At 47.8% G+C, this 18,250-nt stretch overlaps 1 protein-coding gene across 2 annotated transcripts in view; it reads right to left on the reverse strand.

Annotated features, from left to right (window-relative positions):
• LOC102461558 (sodium/glucose cotransporter 1-like) overlaps window positions 1–18,250 on the reverse strand; it is a 56,843-nt gene that overhangs the window by 23,487 nt on the left and 15,106 nt on the right. The window contains exons 4-7 of one of the 2 annotated variants that reach the window (XM_006125425.5): window positions 10,220–10,279; window positions 9,746–9,850; window positions 497–602; window positions 229–309 (exon numbers count right to left, since the gene is read on the reverse strand). In XM_006125425.5, the coding sequence (XP_006125487.2) occupies window positions 229–309; window positions 497–602; window positions 9,746–9,850; window positions 10,220–10,279 (352 nt within the window). The remainder of the gene's footprint in view (window positions 1–228; window positions 310–496; window positions 603–9,745; window positions 9,851–10,219; window positions 10,280–18,250) is intronic. The other variant, XM_089775200.1, reaches the window with a different exon arrangement.

The raw sequence follows: 18,250 nt of genomic DNA on the forward strand, positions 1-18,250 counted from the left end.
AGAACGTTGGTCCTGCCTTAATATTATGCACCCATAGATATGCTGAAAAGACAGTGGTAAGGATAAGAGGGGGTCTTACGGTGCAGCTTTCCTCTATTCCCGGCAAATTCATGAAGCAATTGCCTGTCACACCTCAGCTGTTAACCTGTCAGGACTCCACAATGGTGGATCTCTTCCCACAGGACTCTGGAGTCTGTAGCTGAGTTCTCATTCATCAATTTTACTTACCAAATCCTGTGAGAATAAGGGACCCCACCATCATAATGAAGGTCTGTAAGGTGTCTGTGTATATCACAGCAGCAAGGCCACCTAAATGCAAAGAAACCCCAATAAGAAATGTGTGGACATCTCTGCTAATGGCTTAGGGGGGATCATCTCACTTTGCCCCTTACTATTTCTCTCACTCATTTTTCCCCATTTGCTCCGCTTCCCTTTTCATCTTTCTGAATTCTCTTTTGATATGTTTTTAATTGATCAATCTGTCCCACAAACTCACCTGTGATTGTGTAAAGACCAGTAACGGCCAGCAGTATGATTATGGCCAGATAAAGATTTAGGCCCATGGCCATTTGGATAAATATAGCTCCAGAGAACATATCTGCCTAATAAAAGGAAAGATGACAGGTTAGGGAATGCTTAAGATATGATTTCTTAATATCATCTCATCTCTTCACCCCTCCCCCCACCTTCCCAAGAACTGCACATGCAAAATACAGACAGATCCTGTCTCCTAGGTTCCCCAATTTGCTTTATTTTAAATGCCAGAGGATTTCTGAAGTTCACTTCTTTGTCTCTGCCCTTTTCACAATGGTTTCCAGAAATGTACCAGTGAAGCCTTCTAGGCAAATCTGGCTACCCACCATCCTATGTCTGTAAATTTATGGATGAGAAAACCATTCAACATAGTTCTTAAATCCAAGTCTTTTGACAATCTTTTCATTACATCCAGGAAGAGTTTTGTTTAATGACTCTTCTGTATTTATTTATGTCTTGCCTCAAAGCTATTCTTCATTCCTTTCTTGTGCCACACAGGCTTCATCTAGACTACATGGCTCCGTTGACGGAGCCATGTAGTCTAGACGTGGCCACAGATGCTTGGTGCAACTGGTAGTTGAGGACAAAGAGGAATCAAAGGTGACACCTTATTTTACACAAGATCCATGAATATCTGTCAGAGTTAGGATTCTGCTGGCCAGCTGGAGAAACAATTAGCTCTTGTGCATGGTTGGTGGGTATAATAGGCCAGGAAAGCATTGACTTTCTTGGCACTGGTGCCAACCTGCCCTGGCCACTGGGCCATGGTACCCCTCTTCTCTGAGAACCCCATTGCCTGTTCTAACCCAGAAGGTCCCTGCTACTTACTACATCCCTCCTCCTGGAAACAGGGGAGTGAGGAGTGACATGGAGAGCCAGTGGACTGCTGCGGGGGCCGGTAGCTCAGGTCTCAGCGCTGTACTCAGCCCAGCATGTGGGGAGGCTGCTGGCTCAGCCCAGTCCTGGGTCCAGCCCAACTCTGGCAGCACTGGGACTGGTCCAGTACTCGGGGGAGCCTGGCAGTTTGGACCAGCCCAACTGGTGGCGCTAGGGTCAGTCAGTGCTCAGGGAGGTTGCTGGCTCAGTCAGCCATTGAGGACAGCCTGGTACTCAGGAGTCAGGGGAGCAGCTCAGTCTGGTGCTGGGGGAAGGGGAGAATGACAGTGGCTTGGCCCAATGTGGCTGGGGCAGGCAGTGTAGGGCTCCTCTGGTCTTGTGGCTTTTCCTTTTACGGGGGGAGGCTTTGGGGCTCCAGCATGAAGGGGCAGAGTCTCAGGTGGAAGGGGTGAGGCCAGTGGGGCTGCCACCCCAAAGCTCTTGAGGACGTGTAATAATATAGATTTTGTGAATACAGCCTCGGACTTCAGTTACCACTGCAGCTGCCTCAATGCAAACCCCTAAAGCTGACATAATCTGAATAACCAATTCCCATCCAAACCATGCCTCACCAGTGTAAATCGTACCTCTGTTAGGGGGTTTGTAACAGCACAACGTGCTGCAGCAGGACTGGGGAGCAGGGGTATTTGTGAATTTGTGTTCCTAAATCACTTAAGTGCTTTTGAAAACCTCCCCCTAAAAGCCTAGTGCACGGAAGGCGTAAGAAGGATGTTTAGTGCTCAGCTCTACTAGATTTTAGGACAAATATTTATTCAAGGAACACAGGGGCTGCATCTAGACTGCAAGCCTCTTTTGAAAAAGAGCATCTAGACAACAAGAAGATTTTTCAAAAAAGCAGCTCACTTTTTCGAAAGAGAGTGTAGAAGCTCTCTTTCGAAAAAGCCCTGTTTTCATGCAATAGTGCCTTTTTTCGAAAGATGACTTTCGACAAAAAGCGTTATTCCTCATAGAATGAGTTTTACCGTTGTCGACAAAACCACCGTGTTCTTTCGATTTACTGTCCACAGAACGCGGCAGTAGTCTAGACACAGGTACAGTTTTTTTTAAAAAAGGCCACTGTTTTCGAAAAAACCCTGTAGTCTAGACACACCCAGGAAGTGCCAACTAATCAGGTACTCTGCCACAATGAAAGGGGTGAAATAAAAGTCAGGCATCCGGTTGATGGTGCCAGGCTGTACATGACAACAACACTTGGAGCGTTTTACTTTTACAGCTCTTTACAAGCAGTAAGTAACGTTCTCATGACGCCCCAGTCAGCCAGGCAATTGAGTAATCCTCATTTTAGAGACAGGGAAAGTAAAGTGAAAATATAAAGGGGCAAATCCACTCCACAGCATTCAGCTTGAGTGGCTGGGCAGGTGCTGGAGGAAGAAAACCTCTCTCCCAGGCCACTGAGGAAACCCCTCTTTGAGACTGTCGCCACCTCAGTGCCCCTTCATCTTTTCTGCCATCAGGGTTATGCAACTGCAGATCCTCCATCCTATCCCCACTACCAGCCTCTGCATGCTGCCATGCAGAGCCATTGTGGAGCTAACCTGTGCACCACATAGTCTGTGCAACACATGTATGGTACCACCAACAAATTCTGTCCTAGCCTTCATCATATGTGACGAGGGAGCCTGAGGCTGTCCTAAGATGCTGGAATTCGTAAAGCTGAATTCCATATGAGCCCACGCTGTACTCTAGGGGAGAGAATTCCTTCATGAGCCTCACAATTGATCAGCTTATGCCCCAACACTTGAAGTTCATTTATTTTTAGTTATAAATGATCCCTCAAGGAAACCTGGCTAATTATTTGACATCCTGAGCAATATTTAAAATCCTTTGATTAACTATATTACTTTCAAAGTTCACCTCTTCTACATCCCAGTTACATTGTTTATTGCTAATGTTTCCTTGTTGCTCCATTAACATTCTTTCATACACACCATTAAAATTGTGTCTCTGTATCGTCTCCATGCAAAAAATCACTCTAGCGCTGTGCACACATTATTCAGGAACCACTAAGCAAAACTAAATGACATGAACCTACTTCTACAACTACCATTGCATTTAAAAGATTCCAAGGAACTCTTGCAATGCCTTCACAGACTCATGTTTTAAATTCCTGCAGATTACAGGGGGAAGCATCCACAGACTTTGTTTCCCCAGATACCTACCCTTGATTTAATCAGTTGCTGGTCACCAATGCCTTGCCTACACTTGATTTTCTTAAAACTGCCCACCTTTTCTACCACTGGAACAGCGCCCTGGGTGACAGCAATGGAAGAAGCACTAGTACTTTTGCTCCCTGAAAGCTACCATGGCAACAACTCACACAGTGGTGTAGGTTTATGCTGCAGCTCATGGATTAAGCTTTTCCACTCAGCTTCTGCTCTGCAACATCTTGGTTCTGGGAGCCCCACAGACCAATCCAGACAGCACTGAGCTTCCCAGGGAGCACTGACAACAGAGCCACAAAACAAGATGGGGGACAAAATAAACACTGAACAGAAACAAAAGAGAAAACAGGAAGAAAATGGGCAGGGAAAGAGAGATGGCAGTAATTCAACAAGGGAACATGGGAAAAGAAGAACAGAGAGAGTATTGTGTGTTGGGCAAACCCTCAACAATCTCACCTAAAAGCAAGCAACGTAAACGAAGAGCCAGCATGTAAAACAGGTTCCCTGGGTACTAGATATTGCAGAGAGACACATATGAACTGTAGTGGGTGTCATTGTGACCTTACATTTTATTTCAGCTTCAGCCTTCATCATCGAGGCACAGATGCGGCTTTGATTATTAAACTGAGCATTTCACCAAAAAGCTATTCCCTTTGAAAGCTACCAACTACAGTGTTGTCAAACAAAATCCTGCTTACCCCATAGACTTTGGAGAGGGCATCTAAGTAGCTTTATCAACCGTTATTTGTAGCACATTAATTATAGTCTCCCTGATTAAGATGATAAGCTCTGCCTGCTATTTTAACCCTCTTAGAAAGCAGAATGATTAAATAATTTGTGTACATATTCTAATATGCTGGTCTGTAATGATTAATGCTTCCGTATTGACATTCGGTGTATTTCTCTCTCCATCTGAACTTCACTCTCATCTAAGGAGGATAAAGATCTGTTACCCAAATTCCACTCACAAACTCTGCTCCACCAGATCTCCTGGTGGTATCTGGTAGTAGGAATGTGAATGGGGAACCGGTTAACTTACTGGATGACACTTACCAGGTATTGGTTAATTGATGCCCGGAAACCTGTGGCATGCTATGGGCGGAAGGCTGCTTCAGCCCTGTCAGGCCCACTGAACCATGGGCCGAGGCAGGAGCTAGCAGTCCTGCACAGAGCTGGTGGTAGCCCTGAGTGAGCCCTGCATGGGAAGGTTATGGGGGCCATCAGCAGGAGTAGTCCCCCCATCCCACTTAATCAGTTAACCAGTTAAACCTAAGGTTTAACCTGAGATTTAACCAATTAAACAGGATTTTACATCCGTATCAGGTAGCATCTCTTAGCCTTCCTCACACAGAACTTCTTTTCTGCCCTTTCTTTTTCTTACCTTCACCAGCTGCTACAATGTTCACTAGGGGTCTGTCTACACTACAGTGTTATTTCAAAATATCTTATTTTGAAATAGTTAATTCGAAATAAGTTATTTTGAAATAACACGTCTTTTTGCTATTTTGAAATAGCGCGTCCACACTGAGTGGACACTGAATTGCATTGAAGACCGGACAGAACCAGGTCCAGCAGGGCATCAGGTCAGGAGTTTATTTGTATCAGAGGGGTAGCCGTGTTAGTCTGAATCTGCAGAAGCGATGAGGAGTCCTGTGGCACCTTATAGACTAACTGAAGTGTAGGAGCATAAGCTTATTTGTGTTTATTTGTGTGGCTGCTACCTGAGGCTGTCTCAGGCTTGTGCTTAAAGGGACCCCTTCTTCCCCTCAGACAGCCGGTTCTCAGCTTTCCCTGCTTGCTTGCTTGCCTACCTCAGTGAGAGACAGCAAAGCATTTTGTCTCTGCATGCTCTGGTTGCCCTCACTCGGGACATCACAGCACTCTGCAACATGGAGCCAGAGCTGCCCCTGGGCACTCTGGTGCTTCTCTTGGACATGTTGCTTTGAGCCAGGCTGTACTTTCTGCAGGCTGCCATCCGGGAGGTCCATCAGGGGGCTGTCAGTATCCAGGAGGCCCTGCAGGAGAGCTTCCCCCCTGAGGAGCACTAAGGACCTCTCTGGTCTGCCCCACTGGAGGCTTGTGCCTCATTCCTCCCTCATGTCCTTCCACTTACCCCTCCTTAGCCCCCCTTCCTGATGTCAAATAAAATACATGCATTTTCATGAACACAAATTCTCTTTATTTAACAAAACTGGGGGCGGGGGAAATGAATCTGGTGAGACTGGAGAAAGGAGGTGGGAGAGGGGAAGAGAGAGGGTGGGAGAAGGGAGGGGGAAACCTGGGACAAGGGAGGTGGAAGGGGGAAGCAAGGGGAAGAAGGGGGAGGGGAAGCTCAGGGATCAGGGTTGGGGGTCTCACCGGACCAACTTGATTTTCATGTGAACCTGCTCCTGGGTTCCCATGTGGCCTTTGGTGGCCAGGCTGGCAGCTATCCTGCCCTAGACGGCCGCATTCCTCTGTCTAGTGCGGAGATCATGGATGTAGGGGGCATCCCTCCCCCCAAACCTAAGTAAGGACCACCCTGAACTCCACCCTGGACCAGGAAGGCGCCCACCTTTCCAGACCCTGTCAGGCTCCTGGGAGCTGGCAGACTGCCCCTGGGGAGCAGTGGAGAGCTGGCACCAGTGGCTTTCTGGCTCATGTTTTGGGGCCACTGGGTCAGGGGCAGTGACTGCTGGCTCTGGGCACAGGCACTGTGGCCAGGGTCAACCCCTTTAAGGGCTCCGGGGAGGGAGGGGAGAGAGAGGATTGTTCTTGTTTGAGGCTGGAGTGGCCACCATGGCTGGGAAGGCTGGACGCTCCCTATTTCAATATAAGTGTCTACACAGCACTTATTTTGAATTAGCTATTTCGAATTTGGCGTTATTCCTCATGGACTGAGGTTTACCAAATTCAAAATAAGTGCTCCACTATTTCCAATTTATTCCGAAATAGCAGTTTGGCTGTGTAGATGCTAGTAAAGTTAATTCAAAATAATGGCTGTTATTTCGAATTAACCTTAATGTGTAGACATACCCTTAGGGATTCCCTTTCTAACCATGGGTCATCATATTCCCAGTCACATCCCTGGTAATAACCTTCCAATCCTCCTCCTCAGGTAGTCCCAGAAAAAGAGATACAGAGGGTTAACCTCCATGACCAGCTGCTGCCATTTGCCTTCTTAATACCCAAAGCTATTCTTGTGGACCCTATTGTTCTTGTCTACACTTATTAGGATCAATCAGAGTGCCTGGATATGCTATGCTAAGCTGTTCTTCAGTCACTGTGAAGGCACTTTTCAGGCTATCTGCCTGCCACACTATTGCTGGCTTCTCTCTTTTCTCTATCTTCCTCCTCCCTGTCACATCTGCACTTCCCTTTTAGGCTTTTCCAACTTAAGGACATATGATGCTTGTTTTTCCATCTGATGTTTCAATTTCTTATTCTGTTCCCTCATTTTCTAAAGGTTACACCATCAGTAGATTTTCCATGGCTCTAACATATATGTCATCTTACCTACATACATCCGGGGGTCAGTTACTTAAATTAGATCTAATACGAGTGAACTATCCCATATTCTGAAATATGGGGAAGACCTTCATAAAGAAGTAATGACTGCCAGCTGATATTTTAATTTGTACTCCAGTGCTCTGACGTGTCACAGATTTAATCTTTCATTATCAACAATGTGTTATGTCCTAATAATTAATTGATTTCCCGCTCCCAGAAGGCACCCTGCTGAGAGGAATGCTAGGTGTGTTTCCAGATGCACATAGGCCTATAAGTAGTTAAGAGTTAAAATTTCTGCACTGGCACTGCTTTACTGGTAGGTAAGCCACAACCCAGAGTTGATTGGCCCAAAATGACACCACTGCTGATGTCTTCTGGGGTGCCAAACTATAATGGCTTCTGTTTGATCATAAATTAAATGAGACATCAAATAGTCAGCTCAATTGGTTTATTAATCAAAGATTAGACATCTTGGATTAATCAGCACAATACAGAGAGGCAATTCACTAATCAAGGGTCCAGTGTCTTGTCAGTTGTTCCACTGGTCCAACTAATTTTACAATTCTACCCATTACTACTTCTTCTTTCCTTTTACACCATTTAGTTTTATATCTATGAGTATCAAACCGAAGACAAATGTCAGATTCCGTTATACCGTACATTCGAGTTTGATCCTGCTTAACAACGTGTTTTAACCAGTCATTTCATTTTGTCCATTGTGTTTTAGAATGTCTTAGACATTCCCCCAAAATATGTTAATATCACACTGTGATTATGGTTATGTACCTGCAAGGTGAGTCATATCTCCTCATACATTCCCATTGTATAAGCCTCTTGTTTTCATTTCAGTTACAACTTCATTAGCATAAAATCACAGGCATAAAACAAACTTAAAATAGGTTATGAAAGTAGGACACACTCGAACACATTTTCAGTCTATAAACAATTTAAATATCTACGTGCTAGTAATTTCTATTGTTATATTTTAATGAAATGAAAACTCTAGCCTATTTAATTTGGAAATACCAGTTGTTGCAAGAGCATGAGAATGAAGCAAAAGCCCAGCTCTTTTAGGTTACGCTGATCTATTATCACTTAGCTCCTATGCAGAGGGCAAAGAGCAACCTTCCATGGCAACTGCAGGAAAAATGACAGACCCAGGTCTGCCTGACCTGTGGACTTGGATGGAAACACAATAATTTCAAAAGGGGCAGAAATATAAAAACACCCTTTGCTAGAGCAATGTCCTTGTTAACCACACTTCATAGCTCAAACTGATCTACAGACAGGCTCTTTCCTCTTCCTTCCCTACCTCTCCTTGCTCTTCCCACTCCTTTTTTCCTGATACCCTCTCTGTCTCTTCTCATCTGCTTTCCTCTCCTTTTTTCTCCCTTGTGCTTCATTAGTACTAACAGATTTCACATTCATCTGTGGATACTGATGAAAGAATCTGTGAGAAAGTAAGAACTAAAATCCATTCCTTGAAAGCCCAGCATCCCTTTTCTCACCCTGGAGACAAAGGCTATATGTAGACTATATCCCGATCAAAAATGCAAATGAAGCATGGATTTAAATATCCTGCACTTAATTTGCATATTTGCGTCCTATTACTGTTCCGAAAAAAGGTATTTCAAAAGTGAAACCGTAGTCTAGACATGGTTCTTTCAGGGGAAAAACCCCTCTTTCGAAAGAACCTATACTCCTGAAAAAATGAGGAGTACGGGTTCTTTTGAAAAATGGGGTGTTTTTTTCGAAAGAACCACGTCTAGACTGCGGTTTCACTTTCAAAATACCCTTTTTTGAAACAGCAATAGGACGCAAATATGCAAATTAAGTGCAGGATATTTAAATCTGTGCTTCATTTGCACTTTTGATCGGTTCATTTCTATCCCTCTTTCGACAGAGGGATGTAGTCTAGACGTGCCCAAAGAGAGTTACTCAGACCCTGCAGTATCAGGAGAATTTGGCCCGGGAGCCAGAATGGGAGACCTTAGACAGAAGGCTCCAAAACTAAATGCCAGAAATGGACTCAGGTGCAGGGGCAGATGACTATTTTGTGGGGCTCAGGGCAGCACAATTTCACAGGGCCCCCCTTTGCACAGCGCATGCGCGGGGCTTCTTGAAGCGCAGGGACCGGGGCGGCCGCCCCGCTCGCCCTCCTCTCTATCCGCCCCTGCTCAGGTGAATGTTCCTGGGTAAGAAGCAGGAGTAGTTATCCTTGAAGGACAAAGGCAGAGAACCAGGTACTTAAATTCTAATAGTTTGGGACCCTCTCTTCAGTTTCTGTCAACGATGTCTGAGATGGAGCATAGTGTACATAGTACAAGGCTCCAACCAGCCTGACCTGTTCCAGAGGCGAGCACATATGGAAACAAAATCCAGGAAAAAGAAAGCTGGATCATAGCCACCATCTAGAGACAGAGTCCCCTGGTATAATCCAACAGGCCAGACGTGCTTAGAGCTGCTGAGCTGATTTGGATGGCCAGCACTGCTGAAAGGAAGAGTGACCACATGGAGATAGATTTTTACCTATCTAAATTGAGTCCAGACACCAAAAGAGAGACATGAGAACCGCACACGGAGAGAGATTTCATACGAGTGTAAAATAGTAACATGGGTAGAAACTTCACTTAGAACAGAGGAATTGGAAAAGCTTAACTCACCGAGATCTTGGTGAAAATATAGAGGAGCAGAGAAAGGACTGAGAGATACATCTGAATCCGTCGGCCGCCAAACCGCTTCTTGAGATACTCTGGCATCGTCACCACCTGCAGAGGGAGCGGGAGAAGAATTCATACCACGAGCAACAGACACAGCTACCATAAGGGCAGAGGGTCTTTTCATCCAGAGATCACACTGATATGTGCACTAGAACTGCAAACGGCCAGGGTCAGGCACCTTCATGAATCCCAGAAAGACAGTCTGTCAAATGCTCCTCATTTGGGATCTCACAGATGCAGAGACCTCCTTGTTTAAACACATACAGACACAACTTATGTAGAGTCCCTGTCCGATTCAGGTCTCTCCTCCCATGGAGAATGGTTTGGTGGTGGTCTGAGATCCACACACACAGCAGGATGAAACAGAAAGATCAAAACTGGGAACAATAAAAGGCAAAACCCAATGTTTGTACTCACCCCAGCTCTGATATAGATGGGAACGAACAACCAGCCAAGAACAAACAAAATGACCAGAGCCTGTAACCAAGGAAAGAACCACTGGGTTAGCTTCTTGTCCTTTCAGTAGCACTTTCCCAGGCCACGTAACAAGCTGCAGTGAAAAATAAACAATTCCCGTTGCAGGTGCCCCGACCTCATTCTTCCTCCTTGTCGGGCATTTTGCAGTTGGAACTCCAGAGATGAAATCCCAGCCTTGCTGAAGTCAATGGAAGTTTTGTCTTTGATTTCAATAGGGCTAGAACTTCACCCCGATGAAAGCCCCCGAGGAAGAGTCCTCCACTGCAGCAGACTTACTGGCATATCAAAAAGGAGATTACGACAGTATTTTTCTCATGTCTGTCCATGGGAAAATACATTTGTAGCGTGTCTAACGCTGGTCTTAAAATTTCCTTCTGTTGCACTGTCCCACCGCATTTCCACTAATAATAGCAACTCCCAGAGCAATAGCGTACTCGGGGAGCAGGTGCTTAAACCACTGTTTCGTTAGTCTTACCCAGAGCAGGTCTACAGAACACGATGGTTTAAACACCAGAAGCCCCCAGAAACCTCTCTGCACTGGCAGATTTGCCATTGCTGTTGTGGTAAGATGAAGGTCTAAATCAAAAGCCCATGTAGCACAGGCCTGGTCTGAGGCCTGAGGCCTAGTTCACAATGGAAAACACTTGGCTAACATAAAGCAAAGCTAAGGTGAGAGCAAGAGGCAGCTCACAGAACTTGGCACACACAGGGCTGAGAGTGCAAAACTCTAATTGGTAATGGGACCAGGTGCAGAACAGTCATTAGTACTAGGTACTGACAGTATAACAGTCATTGGTTCTGGTCATAACTTGAAAGCACATGATACCAGCAGCTCATTAAAAAATTATTGATACTCACACGCCCCACAGACACAGACATAGGGGCAGGAAAGGGTCTAAAATGACAACATGATGGATAGAGATGATCTAATCAAACCACGAGGTGCAAGGTGATGGGTGGTATCTAAGAAGCATCAGAGGGTGACAACCTGACACATCAGCAGTGAAGTGTAACTTGTTTGTACCCATATATAAGGTGTTGTCTTGGGGGGACATTCTGTGAATGATCTAGAGGGCATTGGCATTTTCCAGTGAGTGAGTCAATCCCTTGTTACGAATTGCATACGCGCAGTGGTTCAGTAGAGTCTACTGACAGCTATGACTGTGCTTCGCTCTGCAATAAACCTGCCTGGACACCTTCCATCCTTATCCGGTTTGTGGTCTCTGGGGGGTCTCTTGGGGTCTGCTGTGGACACTAAGTGCACAAGTTGACACGACCCACATCACTGAGCACGCACACAAGCAGCCTTCTGGTTATCATCATCCGTGGAGCCAGGGACCTGTGAGGACACCGCAGCAGTAAATCTGGACCCCTCCTGGTTCACTGCAGCAATCACTGGGACATGTTAAGAAAGTCTAGGGATGCCATGTTCAGCCCCCTTTATTAGCCCCTCACTGCAGTCTCCAGGCAGCCACCGGCACAAGAAACATCCCATTAAGAAATTCACGTGTGTTATGTGCAAGTCTCGCATCTGACTAGTTCTGCTCCTCCAAAGGCGCTGGAGAGCAGAACCTACTTCCATACCCATGTCACCCAACGGACTAGCCCACTGACCTGGCTTCTGGTCTAGATCTCTCGTCTACACACTATTTCTTTATTGCCTCTCTGAAGTTCTGCTCATAGATTAAGCACGGGCTATGCCAGAGATACTGAGTACCATTCTGCTCTCATTTACACCCATTGAATCAAGAGTAACTCCACTAACAGCAACTGAATTACATTGACACAAAGCCAGAGGTAAGTGGGAGCAGAATTGGGTTATTGGCTACGTCTCGACTAGCATGATTTTCTGCAAATGCTTTTAACAGAAAAGTGTTCCGTTAAAAGCATTTGCGGAAAAGCACGTCTAGATTGGCACGGACACTTTTCCGCAAAAGCACTTTTTGCAGAAAAGCGTCCGTGCCAATCTAGACGCGCTTTTGCGCAAAAAAGCCCAAATTGCCATTTTCACCATCGGGGCTTTTTTGCACAAAACACATCTGAGCTGTCTACACTGGACCTTTTGCACAAAAGCTTTTGTGCAAAAGGAGTTTTGCTCAAACGGGAGCAGCATAGTATTTCCGCAAGACACACTGATTTCTTACATGAGATTGTCAGTGTTCTTACGGAAATTCAAGCGGCCAGTGTAGACAGCTGGCAAATTTTTCCAGTCTAAACTTGCCAGTCTAGACACAGTCCCTTTGTTAAGAGGGTCAGTATGACTCCAAAAGCCACATTTCCCCCATGTATATTAGCATATTTAACACTTCCAATTGGTTGTTTGTATTGGAATGAGCTAACTAGCTGTGTGCATGTGCATGCGTGTATAACACTGTGCTCTACTGGACGGAACCCAAGCCTCTTAATTGTGTGTCTTAGGGTACATCTAGACTACATGCCTCTGGTGACAGAGGCATGTAGATTAGGCTACCGGACATAGTAAAATGAAGCAGCGATTTAAATAATCGCCGCTTCACTTAAATTTACATGGCATACCTGGGTGGTCGACAAATACCTTTGATGTCGGCAGGGGAGCATCCAGACTATCGCGCTGAGCCGACAAACAGCTGATCAGCTGTTTGTCGGCTCAGCGCGGCAGCCATGTAAATTTAAATGAAGTGGCAATTATTTAAATCGACGCTTCATTTTACTGTGTCCGGTAGCCTAATCTACATGCCTCTGTCAGCAGAGGCATGTAGTCTAGACGTACCCTTAGGCTGCATACTGCTAACAGCTAATGGAGAGCCCTTTAGTTTACACGGCAGAAGATCTTGAAAGAGGATCTGGGTTCTGTCCCTTCATATGTCATGAAGTTCTAAGTGTCCTTAGTATGGATTTGTTCCAGGAGCAGCATTAGAAACTAATCAAAGTGACAGTTTAAACGAACTGATTCCAGTGTGTGCCTCTCTCTAATGAGCATCTTGTCCAGTGGTCTCCAACCTTTTTACACCCAAGATCACTTTTTAAATCTCAGAACAAGCAAAGATCTACCGCCCCATCCTTCCCCCAAGATCCCACCCCTTCCCTGAAGCCCTGCCCTCTCTATTCTCCTCTTCTCCATCACTTGCTATCCCCAGCCCCTATACACTCTACACTGCCGCTTTGTTTTTCCAATTCTTCTGTAGGAAGAGGTTTTTCCAACATTTTGCCTGTCTAGACTGGACCAAGTGTTAGAAAATCTCCTTTTTTTGGAAGCCCCCTTATTCCTCGTGGAACAAGGAATATAGGGGTTACAGAAAAAGCATGTTTGCTCTTCTACGGAAAAAAGCAGAATAACAAATGCATCCCTGGATGCAGAAGAGTTTTTCCAGGATCTCTTTGGAATCCTGAAAAACTCCTGCAGTCTAGCCGTACCCTCACTGGGTTGAGACAGGATGTGTGGGCTCTGGGGTGGGAATGAGGGATTTGGGTGTGGGAAGGGGTGAGAGGTGCTAGTTCTGGGAGGGAATTTGGATGCAGGAGGAGGTGGAGAAGGGGATGCTGGCTCGGAGAGGGGGCTCCAGGCTGGGCAGTGTTGGGGTCAGATGGAGGGTTGGGATACTAAGCAAGCCACAGGCTTGTGGATTTGAGGGTGCAGGAATTTGGGTTGAGGTATGTGAAGGGCTCAGGACACGTTAGGCTCAGATCTAGGGGGTGGTGGTGGTGCAGGAGTGTTATAATGTGTTAACACAAAAAGTTTCAGCATTGTCTTTATTTATGAGAAGGGAACCTGTTTTGAGTCAGGGGGTCACTGACCCACAGAAAAGTCAGTTGGGGCCACACAAGGGAGATGCAAAAAAACCCTTCTCCCCAAAACACCCCAAGCCTCATTAATGTGGCCCCAACTGTGCTGGTGGGAGCAGGGGACATGCTACTGGGGAAGGGTGCTAGTGGGTGCTGGTGCAGGGGACAGAGTGCTGGGTGGGGGCAGGGTTCTGCAGCAGGGCACAGGGGAGAGGGGACAGGGTGCTGGGTGGGGGCAGGGTTCTGCAGCAGGGCACAGGGAGAGGGGACAGGGTGCTGGGTGGGGGCAGGGTTCTGCAGCAGGGCACAGGGGAGAGGGGACAGGGTGCTGGGTGGGGGCAGGGTTCTGCAGCAGGGCACAGGGGAGAGGGGACAGGGTGCTGGGTGGGGGCAGGGTTCTGCAGCAGGGCACAGGGGAGAGGGGACAGGGTGCTGGGTGGGGGCAGGGTTCTGCAGCAGGGCACAGGGAGAGGGGACAGGGTGCTGGGTGGGGGCAGGGTTCTGCAGCAGGGCACAGGGGAGAGGGGACAGGGTGCTGGGTGGGGGCAGGGTTCTGCATCAGGGCACAGGGGAGAGGGGACAGGGTGCTGGGTGGGGGCAGGGTTCTGCAGCAGGGCACAGGGGAGAGGGGACAGGGTGCTGGGTGGGGGCAGGGTTCTGCAGCAGGGCACAGGGAGAGGGGATAGGGTGCTGGGTGGGGGCAGGGTTCTGCAGCAGGGCACAGGGGAGAGGGGACAGGGTGCTGGGTGGGGGCAGGGTTCTGCAGCAGGGCACAGGGAGAGGGGACAGGGTGCTGGGGAGGAGAGGACAGGATTCTGCAGCAGGGGACAGGATGCCAGTGGGGGCAGGGAGTCCCCTGCACCAGCCTCCTCCCAGAACTCCCTCCCACACACACACCCCCATCGCAAGGAGGGAAACCCCCCGTGTGTACCTCCTCTGGGGCCAAATCCCCCTCCCGCAGTGCAGTGAAGTCCCAGCATGTGCCTCCTCTGGGGATCCCTCCCCTGCAAGTTCTGGCACACCACAGACCTGAGGGAGGGGAGCAGCCAGTGAACTTCTGGAGCCCCCGGAAGTGGCACGCAGCTGCACTACCCCACAGGAAGCCGGCACTACCTCTATTTTCGCTGGAGGTAGGTAGTGGGGCTTCTTAGGAGTGGGGGAAAATGGGGGAACCTCAAACGCCTCACGATCGACTGGTCGAGCCCTTGCGATCAACCAGTCAATTGTGATCGACCAATTGGTGACCACGGATCTATTCCCTTCTCCTTATACAAAGAAGTTCCAGTCTACGCAGGTTGAGAGGGGTAGCCGAGTTTGTCTGTAACAGGAAAAACTTAAAAAACAACAAATAATCTGGTAGCACTCTATGGACTAACAAAACATGTAGATGGTATCATGAGTTTTCATGGGCACAACCCAGGCTTCATTTTATACCTATCACACTTCTATTAAAAATAACTTAAGAGTAATACGGTCCCCTTGATGCATCAAACCAGATTACAGGGAAACACCAAAGAGCACAGCTCTAAGGTCTTTTGTGGCATTGCATAAACTCCTTTGTGAAGTGCAACAGATAGGAGTTCCAGAGGCTGAGGATCCAAGAGAAAGAACCAGATCTCAAGGATCTCAATTAATTCACATGCTTTCGTGACCACAAGGGCTATATCTACACAGCAACAGTATTCTGAAATAATTTAATCCATGTCTACACAGCCTGCAATTATTTTGAAATAGTGTCAAAACACCATCAAGCTGGAGGACTTCCTACTCTGACTCCTGTAATCCTCCTTGTACAAGGAGTAAGGGAAGTCAGAGGAAGAGAACTCTACCTTGAAATAAATGCTCTGTAGACAGCACCAAAACTCAAAATAAGCTATTTCAAAATAAGCTAATTCACATAGCTCAATTTGCATAGTTTATTTCAAGTTAAGCCCTGCAGTGTAGATTTCACAGTTAGGGTATGTCTACACTGCAAAGTAAATTCAGAATAACAGCTGTTATTTCGAATTAACATTAATAGCATCAATACATGCAAACCGCTATTTCAAAATTAATTTGAAATAGCAGAGCGCTTAATTCAAATTTGGTAAACCTCATTCTAAAAGGAGTAACACCAAATTCAAAATAGCTATTTCGAATGAAGTGCTGTGTAGACACTTATTTTGAAATAGGGGGCCTCCAGCCCTTCCCAGGGAGCCCTGATGGCCACTCTGAGCACAACCAGGAAAATAACTCTCCTCTCCCCCAGCCCGGAGATTTTAAAGGGGGAGACCCTGGCCACAGTGCCTGTGCCAGCTCCAAGCCTGCCAGACCAGAGCCAGCAGTGGCCACCAGGGCCCCTGACCCAGCGGTCCCAAAACATGAGCCAGCAAGCCACTGGCAGCCAGCCCGCCACCGCTCCCCAGGAGCAGTCTGCCAGCTCCCAGAAGCCTGGCAGGGGCTGGAGAAGGTGAGCTCCTTCCTGGTCCATGGTGGAGATCATGGACCTTATTCAGGCTTGGGGGGGATGCCCCCAATGTCCATGATCTCCACACTAGATGGAGGAATTCATCCGTCTATGGCAGGATAGCTGCCAGCCTGGACACCAAAGGCCACAGGCGAACCCAGGAGCAGGTTTGCATGAAAATCAAGTTGGTCTGGCGAACCCCCCAACCCTGATCCCTGAGCTTCCCCTCCCCCTTCTTCCCCTTGCTTCCCCCTTCCAGCTCCCTTGTCCCAGGTTTCCCCCTCCCCACTTGCACCCTCTCTCTTCCCCTCTCCCACCTCCTTTTCCCAGTCTCCCCAGAGGTTCATCTGCCCCCAGTTTTGTTCAATAAACCCAGTTTGTATTTTTGAACATACGTGTCTTTTATTTGACATCAGGAAGGGGGGTTGGGGGGGGTAAGTGGAAGGACGTGAGGGAGGAATGGGCCACGAGCCCCTGGTGAGGAAGACTAGGGAGGCCCTGAGGGCTCCTCGGGGTGGATGCTCTCACGCAGGGCTGCCTGGATCCTGACAGCCCCCTGATGGACCCCCGGATGGCAGCCTGCAGCAAGTGTAGTTGGGCTGATGGCAACGACCCCACGAGATGCACCAGTGTGCAGAGAGGCCGCTCTGGCTCCATGTGGCTTAGCGCTGTGGTGTCCCGAGTGCGGGCGCTCAGGGCACTCCAAGACAGGACTGCTTTGCTCTCCCTCATTGCAGCAGACAAGCAAGCGGGGAACCCTGAGAACTGTCTGTCTGGGGTGGGGGTAGGGTCCCTTTAAGCACAGAGCTCAGTTAGCCTCAGGCAGCAGCCCCACACACTAAGTCCTAACCTGATGCTCTGCCAGCACTGGGTCCAGCCAGCGTTAACTTCCGTTCAGGGTCCACTCAGTGGGGAGGTGCTATTTCGAAATAGTTTTTGTGTATCAATGCATTATTTTGAATGAGCTTAATTCGAATTAACTATTTTGAATTAAGTTAATTTGAAATAGCGCTGTAGTGTAGACATACCCTCTCAGACTTACACAGTTACTCCTCTGAGACTGTTTTCTCACGATGTCATCCTGCACCATCAGATAAACAGCAGTTTTCTCCTCCATGCCACCAGGAATTGACCTCCTCGTGGCTAAGGAGTACTGATGGTGGGGAAGCTAATATTGTTCAGGGCAGCAGTAACATGTGATGCAAACAGCACCTTCTGACCATTTGAGCTGAAAGGGGAAATACTAGGGATGTCAATGTGTAGTCAACTACATGATTAACCAACAACCCTGGGCTTATCAGTTAATCTTCTCAACTACACTCACTTCCTCTCCCTTTCTGACCCCTGTATCGGGGCGGCAAGAAGGGGGAATAGAAGCCAGTGCCTGTAAGGAGCTGGCTTTAAGCAGGCTTCTCAAGAGCAAAGGATCTGCCTGCCCCCAGCATGGAGGTGAGAGGGGCAGGCTGGAGCCAATACATGTGGGGAGCCAGCTTTCAAGCAGGCTCTCTGTGTACCATCTCTGTGGACCTGCCTGCCTGCCCCCCGCCACTGACTCCTACAGAGGCACCGGGGGTGGGTGGCAGGCAGGACCCGGTGCTGGCGGAAGCTGTCTTAAAAGCTGGTCCCCTCCCTGCAGCACTAGCTCCATGGTGCCCCCCGCAGCAGCGCAAGGAAGTGAGACATGGGAGGCTGCCATGAAGCAGCCTCTGTCTGCAGCGGCCCGGGCTCCCCCTGGACAGAGGCATGGTCCCCATCCCACTGAG

Source organism: Pelodiscus sinensis, chromosome Z (genome assembly GCF_052426305.1).
Source record: "Pelodiscus sinensis isolate ZL-2025 chromosome Z, ASM5242630v1, whole genome shotgun sequence".
NCBI lineage: Eukaryota > Metazoa > Chordata > Testudines > Trionychidae > Pelodiscus > Pelodiscus sinensis.